The following is a 16,587-nucleotide window of genomic DNA, read 5'->3' on the forward strand; positions in this document are numbered from 1 at the left end:
CGCTTTATTGGCCCACAGCGACAGTAACCAGTTTATAGAAGGCATGGACCGAGCCGATAAGGAATGCCCACTTCGTGGCATGGGCCAAGGAATGACGTGCAGCATCGCTTCCCAAGAGCAACCCCAATGCAAGCGCACCCGACTGAAATGGTCCAGCGTAGCATTACGCCATCGTTCTGTGCACTGTCCGATAAGGTCCTTCCTTAGCGATTCCTTAGCAATACTGCGAAACGGGCGCTGCAGCCTTTGGTATCTTTTGGTGCTGGAAGGTGCTTCGTTGCGAGCTCCAATCTGATTTGCACTAAGCACGAAACTCGGCCGAGGATGGAGCGCGGCCGTCCCCTCCAACAACATGCTAGCAACGCAACACGCTAAGAATATCATAGTTCCAAAGCGGGAGCATTTACTTTCCATTTTTTGCCCACTAGGGTTCCGAAACAAAGGCTGTTGAGGAGTCCCAACAAGCTTTGCAACCCAGGAAAGCTAAAAAGGCATATTACCAGTACAAAATTTGTGCCCTGCTCATAAATCCTTTGACCATTTGGTGACCACGACGGGATAACGCAAAGGTGATCAACTGTCATGTACGGCCTGATGGCGAAGGCAAACCCTTACTACCACCTAATGAGATAACCACAATGGCTTAACTTGCCTCGCATGAACATTAAATCGAACTATATCAGAGCACAAAATTCGGGCTCAGCGGCCATCCAAGCGGACAATTTAAAGTTTTCAAACCTCCACGCTACGCAGCGAGCGCGTCCTAAGAGACCCCAGAACGCGAAAACCGGCCGCACAGAGCATAAGGTGATTGCGTCAGCTGATTTAAAGCTTGGCACGAATAATGCAGAAGTGTGCTGACGAAAGCTAAGGCTAGGTATTGTAAGCAAGATACGTACAGCGACGTGAGGCGGACAACCGCATCCGGATCCGTGGGCTGGCAGGCAACGCAACGTGCATACCCAACCCAAGCTTTGCGTGGTTATGCCTGCGTAAGGTGCACATCTGCTGGAATAAGCTGATGGATATGCGGAAGCCCGATAGCCCCAGCCGATAATTTCGCCATCATAACCCCCCAGGTGTAGTAGCTGGTACACAGTACGGCACACGTAACCTCTACAAATACGCGCTAAGCGCGACCGCCAGCATCTCGAGCGGCCTTTTCGGCGGCCAGCTACTACACCAGGTTGCTTCCCATCCGACCCGAAATCCGATGGACCCGTGCTCAGCCTCCGGTGAGCCCATGCAGCCCTATGCAGCCATAAATAAGCTGCCGCCTAAACCCCGGCAAACTCCGGGCCCTCCGGAATTGGCCTGCTAGCAATCCAATCGACTTACGTAACGGCTCTACTCTTCGTGAGTCTGGAGCCCACTGTAACAACCACACACGTGACAAGTGTGGCATGCCGGCCCATATATCATACTTCACAGCTGCTAGGAACCGGAAGTCCATAGCCATTCTGTCCATATCAATCTGTCATCAAACTCGCCGTGCAGCGCCATAGCGATTTCCTTACGCAAAGTGCGATGCGCGAGTGAGCCGGGGGCTGTTTGACAACAATGTTTCAAGTCAACCAATAACCGTCCGGGCCCAGAAGTAGTGCATCCATCGGGAAATTGGGATAGCTCTGCGAAAAGCAATGTGTGAGGTGGTGTGAGGTGGTGTGAGGTGGCCGAAACCCCCCTATAGCTCCCGACGCATGAACAAGATACCATAAAGGATCTGAAAGACTTGGAGATCAGTGGTGAGATCAGTGGTGACCCCCAACCGCTATATCGCTGGTTCCCTTATTACCACACGCCGAGATCTTCTCGTATTCAACGATGGTTTTTGAGTAACCTTTTACTAGGGTTTCTGTTAAGTAGTACGTCACAATATGGCAGTAACAAATATAGCAGTGGGCCATATTGGCGTTCAAGCTCAAAATCGTGTCTGCGTCGAATAACTTCAAGTTCATTGAATTTATATCCTTCCATAGAGGTGTCTGGGGTGCGCGTGCAGAGGACCACATACACGTGCTGGCCAGTGCTGCGTGTATAGTCGTACATTCATCAGCTGCGTCTGAGGCAACTTAGTCCCCAAGTCAAGGAGCTCATCCCACCGGAAAAGACTGGCAAAGAATTTGAAGCAGCGGATATGATGCCGGCGGGGCTTCAGCACCCTTTGCGTTTGCTCCGTAGCTAAAGGCTATACAATTGATAGGGGGACCGTGTTTAGAGCCGGCAAAGGGACGCCTTGCTATTCGCAGGTGAATTGCCGTGACGGCGTTTTTCTTTGGTTTGGCGGGGTAACTTTCAGCTTGAAGCAAAGGTGAAGGATGTCAAGGCAGGGTTTTAATGGATAGGCGGTACGACGGCGTGAAGCAGCAAATCGTAATCTTACTGGTGCATGTAACCCATCCCAACTAAAACCATCGCACACTCCTCCATCCGCCATGGCTGGCCCGTGCCCCCTCCAAAGCAAACAGCTCCACACGTGCTTTCCACAAGGCTGTCCATACTTGGTAATAACACCCATACCCAATGGTCCGGTCTGGGCGACACTACTGTCTCATACAGTGTAAGGTCCTGGGTTCGCTCCAAGGGAAACCCCCGATGTTGTCGGGAGCGTGAGATTGTGGCTAGCTGCTGAGATGTGGAGTCGAGATCACAGATGATAGATCTAGATTCGCACACTGAAGTGGTGGCGATTGCTGAACCCTCTGTCTCTGCGGATATTCGGGTGAGTGTATGAGGAGTGATCCTAGTAGGCAGGAGGCCTTGGGCAGCCAGTTCGTATGGCGTAGTTCAGTGTGGTCATGGTGGATGGTGCTCCATGGTATAATACCCAACAAGGCTGCTTACCCGGGGGGGGGCAGTTTTTACGTACCATTTACGAAGGATGGATCTTTCTGGTTGTACGAATTTACAATAAGAAATGCTATGCTATACGTTATGGAGGACGGAAAACCGGAGGAGCCGTGGTGGTGTAGTAGCTAGCTGGCGCTCGCCGCCACAGCTGACTGCTGCCCTTGGCTTTTTTACTTCCTCTCGGCGCATGAGAGGTACGCCAAAGCCCCAACCACGCGTCGACTGTCCAGCGACAATCAATCATTACCAACATCATGATAAGCAACATGAGAGAATCAGATATTCAAACGTCATCATATCCTGCCGCCGCCAAGGCGCTCCACACAGCACAACACTTTGCAGTGATCGGCACTGCTGGGTGTCGACCAACGGGTAGCCCGCCGTACACACAACGATGTGTACGACGTCTATGCAGAGGAAATGATGTGTACTGTGCAGTACACATCTTCTCCATCCTCCCTTAGGTGAGGGTGAGGATGACCATGTGAGGAGAGAGCTGCTGTACGACAATGGCGGACGTACAAGGCGAGGTTAGACATACGGCTTAACTGCAACCCTCTCTTTCACCCCGGGTCGCTGGCGGCTTCCCCCCCTCCCCTTTACCTCCCAAAATGCGCATGGCATATTCTTCTGTATAAGAGCTTACTGGCTGTGGCTACTAATAAAAATACGATGCAGGTCACCAACAACCAGACGGACGGCAGCACTTCACGATCGGCCCCGCACCACCTCACCTGCCTGGGCAGCTAAATGTGAAAGCATGTAAAAATCACCGCTTTGGGGAACGAACGGCACCACCCCGCTCCTTCTCCTCCTGCTCCGTGCGAGCCTCCTCTGCTTTCCTTATTTCCGTTGTCTCTCTTCGCAGATACCCTTGCAACTAACACCTCCCGCAAAACCCATCACATCCTGAAAAGATAGAGAAGGTCTTCAGCACAAATGACACGCGCAGCACATGTGCATACATACATACTCACGTACGGCCACATACACCACGACACACCCGTTCACGCTTGCAGCAGCATGCTTTGGCTTGCGTTGCGTTGCATGCACTCGATTCGTCGTTGTGATCATCAAGAAACAGGCGTGCGCGTGCGCGTAGTATACATTTCGGTAGTGTGTGAAAGGTGCTCATTGTCTCAAAAGAGACACGTGCACACATTCACATACGTATACGCATGGACACATAGGGGCACGCACCATCACGCTAAGGACTCCTCGAGCCAGCCAGCACCACCATTTGCATGCCCATGCCCGCCTGCATCTCCCCACCCACGGCCTGGGATCGACCAAGCTGACAGTAAAACCCGTTTTAGTACACCAGTTTGCAGCAAAGTTCACAAGTGCTGTGCAGCCCGCTTGCTGTGACAGATGGGGCGATGGATAAATGAGTGAATGGATGAGTGAACGTACGAAACCATGTAGCTTTCGAATGCCAAGGGTGTTAAAGGAATGGACATAGGCCAAATTGACGGGGTATGGTTGAAGAAGAGTAGGAATAGAAGGGGGGAGGGGGATATTGCAAAAGGGAAAACACTGAGGGGTGGTTGCTGCCCCACCCAACCCGCCTGTGACCACGACCATTCGCCTGTCAGTCTGTCTGTCTGTCAGTCGACGGCAAAGTTAGGGCCCCAGGAAAGCCTGGCACGCAAACACACCACGCCGCAGTCCACTGCCTTGCACGTAGCCCCCTCCCCTTGAGAGCAACTCGACCGCAACTCAACGAGACCCCACGTACGGCAAAATACCACACGGTACGGATGCAGTCCGCCACAGCTCCTGCAGGCGCATAAGCCCCCGAGCGACCTAAAGACGCAACGCACGTACACACAGACATGCTCCCATCTACCATACGTACATACATACAAACATACATCCACATCATACAGAGTCATAAGCGATATTCCCTCGGATAAACAGTTGTCCGTCGGCAAATGCACACGAACTACTTGCGCAAGGTTAAATTCTCAGAGCTCAGAGCGCATCCTGCAAATCATTTTCGCCGGCCCTGCCCGGCCCTGCCCTGCCTGGCCGTGCCATGCCCTGCCCTAAGCTCGCAAGAGGGCGGCAGTGATGCGGTAGAAGCGGGAGAGGGTAGAACGGCCGGGGGAGGGACGTGGCACCCTCATACACGGGAAAGCGCAAAAGGAAAAGCGCTCAAGTGCGGGGCAAAGCAGGGCAGGGCAGGGCAGGGCGCCAGCACGGGATGGGTGCCCGGGACTATGTCGCGCGTCCCATCACAACCAGCCCCCACAGTCATTCATGCGCCACGCCTGACACCTGCCAGCTATCACACTTGGACACGCCATACCATTCCGTCCATTTCGTCATCCCATCTCACACATCTCAACACCAGCATGTGCCTTGCCCCACCGCAGCCCCACAGGGCCCCCTGCCGTCACCGCAGTGATGGTGGCGGTGATGATCGGTACTTTAGCACGTGTGTCACTGGGCCTGAAGTTAAGCTCGGTGTGGGGCGGTTTAGTTGGTTGGCGGCTCAGCCGCGCCCAGAGCTTAGACGTAGGGCATGTAGTTGATCGGACAACAGGAGTTGCCTGCGGAGGTGTTGGGGTGTGGGGGGGGGGAGTCGGTGGGAGCGAGCTCGTAAGAAGGAAAAGGGTAACGAGGGTAACGAGGGTAACGAGGGAAGGTAAAGTTCGGGCGCTGTGCTGTTTGCGTCTTGTTGTTAAGGATGCTCCTGACGACATGTTGCTCCGTCCGGGACACATTCTATACGGCTTGCTCCGAAAAAGCGAGAGAGCAAACGGGTCTTTTGCCCGTCACACACAAAAACAACTATCAAACGCTATTGTCCTGTACACAAGCAGCGTACACATACCCGACACAGGTGCATGTGCATGTGTGTATATTAAAGCGCCTCTCTCGCGCGCCCATCTCGAGAAACAATCCCCGGTCAGTAGACCCATTCCCCCTTTCTGTATGTATGTACTGATAGTGATAAGTCCGCACCTGGTGGCGCGAATGTAGCCACCTCACAGCCCCGAGGTCCCTCCGAGCAGAGCTGCTGGAGGTTGGTGCAGCTGGGGCCCTTGATGGAGAAGCACAGGAAGGCACCATCCTCGCCCACCTTGTACGGCAGATTGAGGTTAGTGAACTTAAGCGTGGGGAAGGTGTTGTGCCACAGGAAGGAGGACTTGGTGCCGGTGACGCCGGTCATCGTGAACTGGGAGATGGAGCCCCGGCATTGGCGGTCTAAGGGGGGGAGGAGGGAGGAGGGAGGAGGGAGGAAGCGGGGAGGGGAGGGGAGGGAGTGTTTTTGGGGGTCGCTGTATATGGGTACGGGAGTGAGCGATGTGGTCTGGCAGGGGCGAAGTGGTGAGAGTAAAACAAGGCAACACCCGAAAGCATGTAGACGTGGAGAAAGCAAGATCAGTTGGGTGTGTGTGTGTGTGTGGACGGCTTGCGAAAGCCCGGTGGCGATGGAAATCGTGCGGCAGAAAGGAGTGGCGTTTAGGTGTTGAATAGGTCTTTAATTAGAGGTCTTTTAAGAGGTCTTTAATAGTCAGACAGGCAAAAAAGCGGGCGAACTCACTGGCCAGGATCTCGACCTTCTGGAGGCGCTGCGTGCAGCAGCCGACCGCGTTGTTGCAGGTGGCGGCAGCGGCCTCGTCCACGTACAGCTTCATGCACACACGCTGGCCGCCCTTGCCCTCAGTGACGTTGTGGAACACGGCGCGCCAGGGGTAGTCAGTCGGGGCGAAGGACTTGCACCTGGAAGGGAGGAGTTTGGGGCTCAGGTGACCTCACGCGTTCTACGTTTTTTTGGAATAAATTTCCAAGTGAAATTCGGTGAGCTGCTTTTGGACAAGGTGGTGTCACATATCGAGTCATATCCTGGGCGGCCCGTCGCCAGGGTCCCAAGGCAACGTGGCAAAACCGTGGTGTGACCGGGTGACCCTCCTAGTTCATCTCTCAAGTAACGATAAGAGAAACTCCATAGGAGCCGGCGGATAGGACACAGCAGACTGAACAAAGATTTCATAAGTAGATTGTACGGCACAAATCGTACTACGGCATGATTATAAAACGACGTGCTGCTGTACTTACTCGCAGAAGGGGAAGCTGCCGGGTGGTGGCGGTGGCGGCGGCGGCGGCGACGGCGGCTTGGGTGATGGCGGCGGCGGCGGTGGTGGTGGTGGCGGCGGCGGCGGGGGCGGCGGCAATGGCGGCGGCGGCGAGGTTGGGCGACGTGGCACCTTGCGCGCCTGCTCTGTGGGGGCGAGGTTCAAGATAGGGCTGATGGAGGTGGTGGACCCTGTGGGGCAGCACTCCGAGCTGGCGTCGAAGATGGCGTACTGGTACACGGCAGTCCCTTCGTACATGTACGTCTGGGCCTCCGAGCAGACGTCGGGCTTGCGGTTCAGGCAGAATGGCAGACCCTCTGTGCATCAAATGGGGTTCGGGCAAGGCAGGAGGAGGGGGGTCGGCAGGGGAAAAGGCGGGAATCCAGATTGGAGACACACAGACAAACAAACAGAAAGACAAACAGATGTAGATGTAGGCATTCGAAACACGATCTGGTGGATGTGGGTGAGCAAGGTTTTGTTCGCCGTTGCGGTCCGAGAGAATGCCCCAGCTGGGGCGCGGGAACGCGAACATGAGGGGGGTTACATGGGGGGGCGGGTGGAGGTTGGAGGTTGGAGGTTGGGAGGATGGGGGGTTAGTTGGACGGACCTGGGGGGTTCCGTGCACAGCACAGACCGGTGTAATATGTCCCCCACGAACGCGATTTCCTTTCCTCCCGCGCACTTCGAACCAAACAGAATGCAGCCCCCAGCCAACGCCGTCTCCGTGCCTGCCTCCCCTTTTTGTCGACACCACCTACTGCAACCCAAACCAAATCCAAACCGGGATCCAGTTCCTAACACGCTACCCGGTAGAGGCAGCTCCACGATGCCTCCAGAAAACTCCCCCGGAAGCGCCCCAATTATGGAATACGAGATCCTCTTCATCCTGTTGCTCTGTAGTATTCCCGCTCCATTCCAACCACCTCTCGTATGCCACGTCGGTTCATCTTCATTTTCCGGTTTGTTCCCTCTCACTACGTCAACCGCAACACCTTTTCCAACCACCACCGTTTTTCCTAACTCAGCCTAACCGTTTGTGAGGTGGTGGGTGGAAGCTCCGCTGTCTTCAACCAGCACCTTTCAAAGCCATCGTGACCTCACCGCCATCCTCTCCCGTCCCCATGCCTGCTCAGTTAAACGGCAAAACCAGTTACCGTCCCTGCCCACCTAAGTTGCCTTCCGCCTTACCACCAAGTTAAGAAAGTGCGGACCTGGGCCTGGTTCCTTCTTGCTGCACCGAAGACCGCCCTTCCATGCGGCAGGGAAAAAGGAACGGGCCGCCCATCTGCCCTTCCCTGGGGCACCCCGGGCTCAGCTCTTCCCACCCCCCCATTCCTCTCCAGTTTTTATAAATCCCCTTCTTGACCCGCCTGTTGGCCGAGGTGGATATACATCTCGGTCCATCTTGGCTACAGTCAACACCCACACTTCCCACGCTCATAGTGCGCTATGCTTCCCCACCCCGCCCCTGCTGCCCTCGCTTCGTTTGTCATCCTGTTTGCTCGTTTCCAATGTTCCCCGAGCCACGCCTCAGGTCTCCTCAGGTCGGCGAGATGCCGCAGCCCACGCCCTTCTCTCCTCTGAACTAACAGCCCACCCAACTCCCCCGGGACCTCTTATCGACTCTCCCCCCCCCGACACGCAGACACAATCACCACAATCACCACATGACGTCATACACCGCATCATTCATCACAGCCTCAAACTCAAATCCCGACCATACTCCCTCACATCCTCTCCCAAACCTCTCCCAGGAATCCGACCCCAGTTCCGGCTTCCCCCTCCCCGGCCCTTCCCTGCAACACACACGCACACGCACACACACATATACACACGCACACACGCACCAGGGTACTTGGCCAGCACTGACTGGTCCAGGTTGAGACCCTTCGAGATCCGGATGACAGCGGACACGTCGGGGGTGAGCACCTCGATACCCACGGGGAAGATCTTCTCCACAACGCCGTTCGCCGAGTCGTCGTAGCCCTTGAACATCAGCGCCTTGGTAACGTAGCCCTCACAGGAGGGTGCTATGAGGGGAGGGTTAAGTGGAGGGGTGTTGTTAGGGGAGTTGTCAAGACGCTGGGAGAGGAGGGATCGTGGGAGGACAAATATGTTCAGAAATGCAAACTCTTCTTTTATCGTGGGGAACGGCATCGCGCGCGGAAACATAACATAAGCTGGGCTTAATTGAGTAGGCGGCGGGGTAGGAAAGACGAACTTTGCCAAGTGGATGGTGGCATGATGGAAAACATGGGAACGGAACAGCCGTGCAGTACGAATCAGCCTTTGGAGGCTGGGAGAGGAATAGGGGATGTTAAGGGGATGAAGGGCAGGGGTAACCCCGGAAAAGCTCGTAGACTTGTGGCGTGTAGCTAGACGATGGTGTAGCGAGACATTGGCATCGGCAACGGCGCGCGTTGCCGGCCAGTCTGTTTGTTGGAACCGACACTTATAATTATCTTTCAGGTATGACTATATTTTGCGGCATATCCTAGCGTCTTGAAGCCACAGGACGCTGAATTGGCGGCAGCTACAACAATGAAACGTCCGCGGCTAATAAAAGGTCAGTCGAGCAAGGAGTCGCACACGCTTCGCACGCTTTCAACTGCAAAGCAGCTAGCTCATATATATTTGTATTTAGATAACAGATTATATTAAGTCTTACCAGCGTTGAACTCGATCTTGGCGAGCGACGGACTGCAGCAATCAGGCGTATCGGTTGCCTTGGCTGGGCAGTCAGTCGCTGCATCCGTGTCGAGGTACATCCTAAAGCAGGTCCAGTCTTGATTATCATAATCGATCAGGAAGCCATCATACTTCACGCGGTACGGGCTCTTGAGCGCCGAGCTCTCGCACTGGGAGAAAGGGAATGAGTTCCTGTAGGTACCGAAACATTCCCAGTAGAGTCAGATAAAATGAAGGTTTAGCTGCGCTTTTTAACGGTGCTTAAGTGCTGCAGCTGCTGGGGGACGGGCAACCTCCCAATAGATGCCGCCTGCCATCCTCCTCAGCCCAAGGGCTGTGCGGCAATGGAAACAACTTGTCCTCTTACCCGCTCGCAGCTACTTGGACACCTGCAAAGAAACCGGTACAGTTAGATAACAGTCCGCAGCAAGGACCAGCAACGCCCATGTCGAACGACGGCTCGCAATGTCGCCTACCAGTCACCGCCACGCCCACTAGGACGCTGAGCAGTCCCAGCTGCACCACCTTGAACGCCATGTTTAAGTAATGCAAAACGTGACGCAAGGTACTCAAGCTTGACCACGCTCTGCTGCCAGCTACCAATCCACCGTAGTGGCGTTCAAGGCTAAAATACCTACTTACACATCCACAAACATCAGCCTGTAGGCCCTACTACTGCTTCAAATTAAACTGAGTCAGTTGGAAACCTATTTATAGGCCACCCGCACGCCGCTGCCGACTTGTGTCGTATTACACTTCATCGCTGCCGTATCTCAACGCCGTCTTACTTTCCATCATAACCCTGTAGCATTTTATAGAGGCTTAATTTATACACAGGGAAGATGCGAAGATATGACTGGTAGTACTGGTTCTTTTGCCAACTGCTAAATGCGATGTAACCATAAGATAGGGATACACGATTGCAATACGAAATGAGTTTTTCGTGATGTTGTGCAAGTATTCATCCTTGAATTTTGTCTTCAGCTTCAATGATGGCATTGCGGTTAACCCCGTTCGGAGTTGGGTGTTTGAACGCGGCAAGGAATCTCCTGTGTGTCTCAGCCTTTGATGTTCACGTCTTTATATAACATATGATGAGTGTAATTGCGTGCGTTACATCAATAGAAACCTGGCTTCTGGACACGTTTCCCTGTGGGTCGCCGAATAATGCGCTAATATGCGCCCGCCCCATATAGTTACGCTATTTATCAGCTTAAATCCACGAACACATTTAGGTTGCCCCAGACTAGTTTTGGCAAGCGGAAGACGAAGAATGCGGAATAATGGAATGGCGAACAACGGCAAGCGCGAAACTGCATCAAGCATTCAAGAGTTACGCCATTCGCATTCGTCATGAGCATATTTCACAGGAATAACTTCTAATTAGTTTTTCTTGATAGCCGAACCAGGGGAAGTTTCTTGTGGTACCTTTTTGGCGTTTTCTGCTTAGGACGTACGTAGCCTCGAGTTACTTCAAAGATGGTCTAAACCATCATCACTCCTCACATTACTCCCTTTCCGCATTGCGATGCATCTGAGCTTGTTGGATACCCATGGTGATTCAATGGACGAGACAGTACGAAAACTTTTTCGCTTGCGGACTTGCGAGTAATCACGCTCAGGGGTAAGGATGCTGCTGACGCTACTTATAATTCAACGCTACTTGTCCTCCGCTGTAGCCTGAACAAGGTGTTTACCTTACAGCTTGGGAGGCAGGGTGACATTAAGCATGTAAAAATCTAATGCTAGCTAATGCCATTAGTGCATATGCATCCGCAGCATATCCAACGGTGCCAGTTGGCGCCTTCGCACTTTCCGTGCCAAACCCCCCGAGCTGCTGCTGCAGCTCTCCCACCGTTAGAAGCAACGGTTGCAGATGCGTTTGTGAGTTGGCACTTGCGAGGCAATTATCACCTCCATCACAACTGTCATGCGCAAACGCACAAGCGCCAAACTAGCCTGATATTGGGATTAACCCTAGTTGTTGGATGATGCTGTGCGAAGAAATAACTTTTCCTTACTGCGCAATGAACCTCGCTGCTGTCGGGTGTTCAACCTCTGCCTCGTGCAGGGCTCGGCTCCGCAGCGCAGCCATCCACAGCTAGCACAAAATGCTAAGATAGTCGGATTTATTTCGCGCCAGCTTGTGAAGTTCCCATTAACGAAAAGCAACTGAGGCATCGTCCATTATGCACTGCGCTTGCGGATACCTCTCCCCCCCTCGTGTATGGCCTTGTGGTCGTTGATGGTTGGTGGTTGTCGTTGGTGGGTGGCCTGGCTAGACAAAAACAGACATCAACTTGGCTGGGTGAGGACGTAACATATCGTGGTGGCAGCCTTCGTCCACTTCTGACACGTCGGAGCCCCGCTATCCTGCCTTGCGGTGTGCGGATGTGAGCTGAAGTGCGCCAGTTAGACCTCTCCAAGCTCTTTATTATCTCACGCAACCTCCTGTGCGTAGAGCAGCAAAAGCGGTATCTATCGGCGAGGGGTCTGCGAGAGAAATCGTGTTTCCAGCGGAATTGAGGTGCGGAATGACGGGCGCGGTTGGTGCGTCTGAGTGCGTCGTTTCGGCAGGGCCTGTATCTTCCTGACTCGCTTTTTAATCCATGACAGCTGGCACAAAAAGTCATAGTGAGCAATCGTACTTATGTCATGTACGACCGGGATCTCCGTTTCGCGTTGACTCATGAACTGAAACGGATTGGAGCCGCAGGTTTGGTGTTGTGTGGTCGTTTCGCGCGCCCTGGAATTTGCGGGGCCGCACGTCGAACGCTGTGCAGGTCGCCTACCACAAAAGGCCTGCAGATCACCTACGGACGATGTGAGAAAATGTAAGTTGTGCACAAGTCATTGGGACGGCCTTCAGAGGAGCTTGTGTTGTGCCCTAGCGAAGAACATTCATAATGTGCGAAGATTACCCAGGAGGGCGAACTACGTTGCCCATGCTCGATGTCTGACACATCATCTCAGATTCTTAATTTTTTTAAAGCATACGAATGCTCGTAGTGCAATTTACTTAGGAGAATGCACCATGGCCCGCCTTTCCCTGGGAATCAGGAAGAGGGCATCGTTCCTTGAAATCGCGATTGCCAGATTGCTGCACTTTTCTCCCAGTCCATAAGGTACAGTAAAAGATCTTGTACATTACGTAAAGGAACTTCTCAAGAATTGAGTTGATGCAATTTGTGCTAGGCTCAAGCGCGCCCGCCAGTTCGCAATGTGCGGGCAACCGATCTTCGCCGAGACTTACAGGCATCGATTTGATAGAAGACTGTGTCACACGTATGGCCTTCCTACTTACTTTCGAACTTCCATGCTGCCATGCGACACACAGATAACTTCCAGGGTACGGTGCTCTGGCGGGTGTTGAAACACTGAAACCTGAAATCAACCAAACAACTGAGAAGCAGGACATCCCAGTACGGGCAAAGCGGTCGCTCCACGAGAAGGCATTCTTCCTCATAGCGTATTCTTGTGGCAAGTCCTTTGACGCGCGGAAACGACTACTGTAACTGATGCATAGGCGTCTTACATTCCAAGCACTGGGTAACCACCAGCCGAAAAAAACCTTCGCCGTCCCGTCCACCATCGGAGTTTAACCGCACACGCTCCGCGCAGCGCAAGTTTTTCGAACATGACGAACTTTGGGCCGGGCAGTTCTTCTGTTGGGAAAAGTTTACATGACGTTCTTCGCAAGCAAGACACACTGCTGGGCCTGCTCGGATATCTACCGCAAAAGCTACACCAATTTCAGCATGGCGACTGACTTCCCCACCGAAGAGGATGTGCATATTGACCAAAAACTAAATTGCCCGCGCATGGCAGGTAGCAGTTAACAGTCATGCTACAGTATCCTCTAGCGAAGCGGCGGTTGCACATCGACTGAGCGTGCGAGCTGAGTGCGCAGGCGAGGAACTTTATGGGTTATGTTGATAACTGTGCGAACGCGCGGAGAGAGGGTAACCTCACTGTTTCTGGTATGGCGCTGGAAAGTATTGATACCGATAATCTACTGCACGGGGGTCCAGCAGACCTGGTAAAGACGGGGAGCGAGAGAGAAAAAGATTACGGTAAGGCAAGATGAACGTCCCCTATCAATCGGCGCCCACCGAGCTGGGGAATTGGAAGCTGATTGCACGAACGGTCACATGCGTACGCAATGCATGCGTGCATGTCAGTTGCACAGCATGTTTTCTTGCGGAAGAAAAAGTGTCTAGGCAGCGGAATCATCTCCCTTCCTCCCTGCATTCCGCCTTTTTTCTTCCCTGCGTGGCATGTCGGCAACACGGGTAAAGAGGCAGCAACTTAGATGGGCGTTTTGGTTGGGGGGTTAAATGATGGAAGCTGCACCCAACACACAGCTTTGGCCTTTTGTTGGGTTTCCCCTTTTGTTGGCTCCTCCTGTTGTGCGCCGTGTTGCGCTGGGTCCTGGCCGTCGTTCCGTTGGGATAGAAGCTGCGTGTAGCAACACTTACTGGCCGTCTCCTGGACTATGCTACCTCTGCCCGGGCCGCAACAGTTCCTGCAACCCCCCAGTATCTTTCAGTAACTTGCTTAGACACATAGGCATTTACCCCCGGGCACCTGATGAGTTCAGATGATCATCGGCCAACCGCGACAAGTTCCCCGGTCGTCACGTATTACGATAGCATACATACAACGAAAATTTATTTAAGCAGCTCCCCAAAGCGAAGATAGTCAATGGCATTGAAAGGATTATTATTAATAATTCTAGGTAGACCCCCGACGTGAAATTATGGGTAGTTGCTGAGATGTGGAGTTGAGGTCACAGTTGATGGACCGAGATTCGCACGCTGGATTGGTGGCGATTGCTGAACCCTCTGTCTCTGCGGATGTTCGATGACATGAAGGATTCTAGAAGACAGAATCAACCGCCTTGGACTTGCAGTTCGTATGGCATAGCACAGCGTAGTAATGGTAGATGGTGCTGCATGTTGTTTAATCCTAGATATGACAATCCAAATGTGTTCAATTGCCCCAGAAGCCTCCCACTCTTAACAACAACAACAGCAGCAGCAGCAGCAGCAGCAGCAGCAACAACAACAACAACAACAGTAATAATTAAAGGAATACTGGCAGGGGAAGCATATGGAACTGCAGTCCTGCGGCTCTTTCGGTTGGGCGCCATTCTCAACTTCCTCGGGTTCAGGACGCCCGCTTAGGGCCGTTCCCGAGACTGGCTGAACCAAAAGAGGGGAGCTGTTCTGGGACATCACGAATGACTGACCTGACACCGGAGTTTCTATCCTATCCTTCGCAAGACGGAGAATTTCAGTAGGAGTGTAGTACTGCCAGTACTCCGGGCAGACAGGCAGATATGAATAATCGACATTTCTTCTGATATTCTAGCTGAATCTTGGCACATACTCGCCGCGAGCGCACAACTAACTCTATCTCCGGGAATGTTGTCCATTTAAAGTGTTGACCGCGTGACGAAGACAAAAGTTGTGCTTTGAAGATTTTACGAAACACCTTATACTACAATCTGTCTACGCTATGTACGCATCGCCTACTTGACCAATGCAGCACAGTTAACGGAGACATGGCAGAGCGTTGCCCAACAACAACATCCACGATGTTGAAAAAAGCTAACACCTACAATATAGCGTGAATTGGAAATGGCGGAGGATAAAGGTACGCCATGCTCTATTAGCTGCCTGACTAGGGAAGCATGCCCCAACGTTTGGAGCACGCCCCAAACAGGCCAAACGCGTCAATGTTACCAGTACCCTTTTGCTATATAGGACTGCATGGCACATAATTTGCGGCACCATCTAGCTGAGGACTCTGCCACAACGCCACTTAAGCCATGCAAGCCTAAGTCAGGTCAACGGAGTAACCTCAACGCTTTGCCCAAGCTCACCTTTCCCACTAACTCATCGGAGGCCATTCCAGCTCCCCACCGCACGCTCCCGCACCCAGGCGTAAGCGCGTCCCCGCGGTCCCTACCGTTGTCCCAACTCCCAACCCCTTCACAGCCCCAACGGCTCTGGAGCCGCTGCCGCCCCCGCGAATGTCGCGGATAGGGCCCACGTCGCTGGCGCCGCTGCAACAGCGCCGCTCCACTCTCGAGCCGCTTAGCAGCCAACCGCTCTTGCCAACCCTCGCCAAGCCCCCACTGCCCAGCACCACCCCCGTGAAACCCACCGCTGCCTCCACGCCGCCGCCGCCTGATCCTGCGGCGCCGCAGCAACCCCCCCTGGTACCTCCGGCCCCCTCCTCAGACGCACCCGACGCCTCGGCGTCATCCCAGCCCTCACCCCCACCCGCACCGCCTTCGCTATCGGCTGCTGCCACTGCACCGTCCGCCCTCGCAAACCCCCTCCCTAGCGACACACGCGAGCCCGCGAGTATAGACGGGCTCAGTAGCCCCGCTGCCACTGCCGCTGCCGCTGCGGCACCAATGGCAGCCGGCGGCTCGGTGGCTGCGGCAGCGGCAGCGGCGGCGGCAGCTCCATCACGGCATCCGACACGGCGGCCCAGCCTGCCCGACGCACCCACCTCCGCCACCACCCCCGACGCTGGTCCTGCCCAACCGCAAGGCGTACCGCAGCCTCAGCAACCTCAGCCGCCGCCTCCCCCGCTACCGCTGAGAGATAGCGCGCCTGTTTTAAGTCCCGCGCCGGATGCTCAGACACCCACCCTCCCTGGCGCTGTGCCCACCACGCCGACGGCAGGAAAGGTGGATAGCGGTGGCGGTGCAGCCGCTGCTGGGGTGGTAGGGGCAGATGGCGCCGACACGCGGGCGGCCCGGGCAGCAGCAGGCGGGGGGGGGGCCAAGAGGGTGCCGCCGAAGGAGCCGCCTCCCCCCGCCGCTGTGGATCACGCGTCCGTAACTACGGATGGCCGTACAGTGGAGCAGTACATTCCGTTTGGCTTTGTGGAGCTCCGAGGTGTGTACATGTACGTGGTTTGTTTTTAATTAGTCGCAGTGGTG

General features: G+C 54.2%; 2 protein-coding genes across 2 annotated transcripts in view; one reads left to right on the plus strand and one right to left on the minus strand.

Annotated features, from left to right (window-relative positions):
- Positions 1 to 3,666: 3,666 nt before the first annotated feature.
- VOLCADRAFT_108383 (uncharacterized protein) lies at positions 3,667 to 10,294 on the minus strand. The gene is made up of 8 exons (XM_002958893.1): positions 10,103 to 10,294; positions 9,994 to 10,015; positions 9,607 to 9,818; positions 8,786 to 8,968; positions 7,126 to 7,252; positions 6,404 to 6,582; positions 5,821 to 6,063; positions 3,667 to 5,405 (listed from the first exon to the last, which is right to left on the minus strand). Exons 1-8 carry the CDS (start codon positions 10,161 to 10,163, stop codon positions 5,365 to 5,367), a joined length of 1,068 nt encoding a protein of 355 aa, XP_002958939.1. The 5' UTR covers positions 10,164 to 10,294; the 3' UTR covers positions 3,667 to 5,364.
- Positions 10,295 to 13,548: 3,254 nt separating this feature from the next.
- The window catches only part of VOLCADRAFT_100264 (uncharacterized protein), a gene marked incomplete at both ends in the record, with an annotated part of 12,584 nt that continues 9,545 nt past the window's right edge, over positions 13,549 to 16,587 (plus strand). Inside the window, 2 exons of the mRNA XM_002958878.1 lie at positions 13,549 to 13,699; positions 15,629 to 16,543. Of these exons, the coding sequence (XP_002958924.1) occupies positions 13,549 to 13,699; positions 15,629 to 16,543 (1,066 nt within the window). The remainder of the gene's footprint in view (positions 13,700 to 15,628; positions 16,544 to 16,587) is intronic.

Source organism: Volvox carteri, assembly GCF_000143455.1.
Source record: "Volvox carteri f. nagariensis unplaced genomic scaffold VOLCAscaffold_110, whole genome shotgun sequence".
NCBI classification, from domain to species: domain Eukaryota; kingdom Viridiplantae; phylum Chlorophyta; class Chlorophyceae; order Chlamydomonadales; family Volvocaceae; genus Volvox; species Volvox carteri.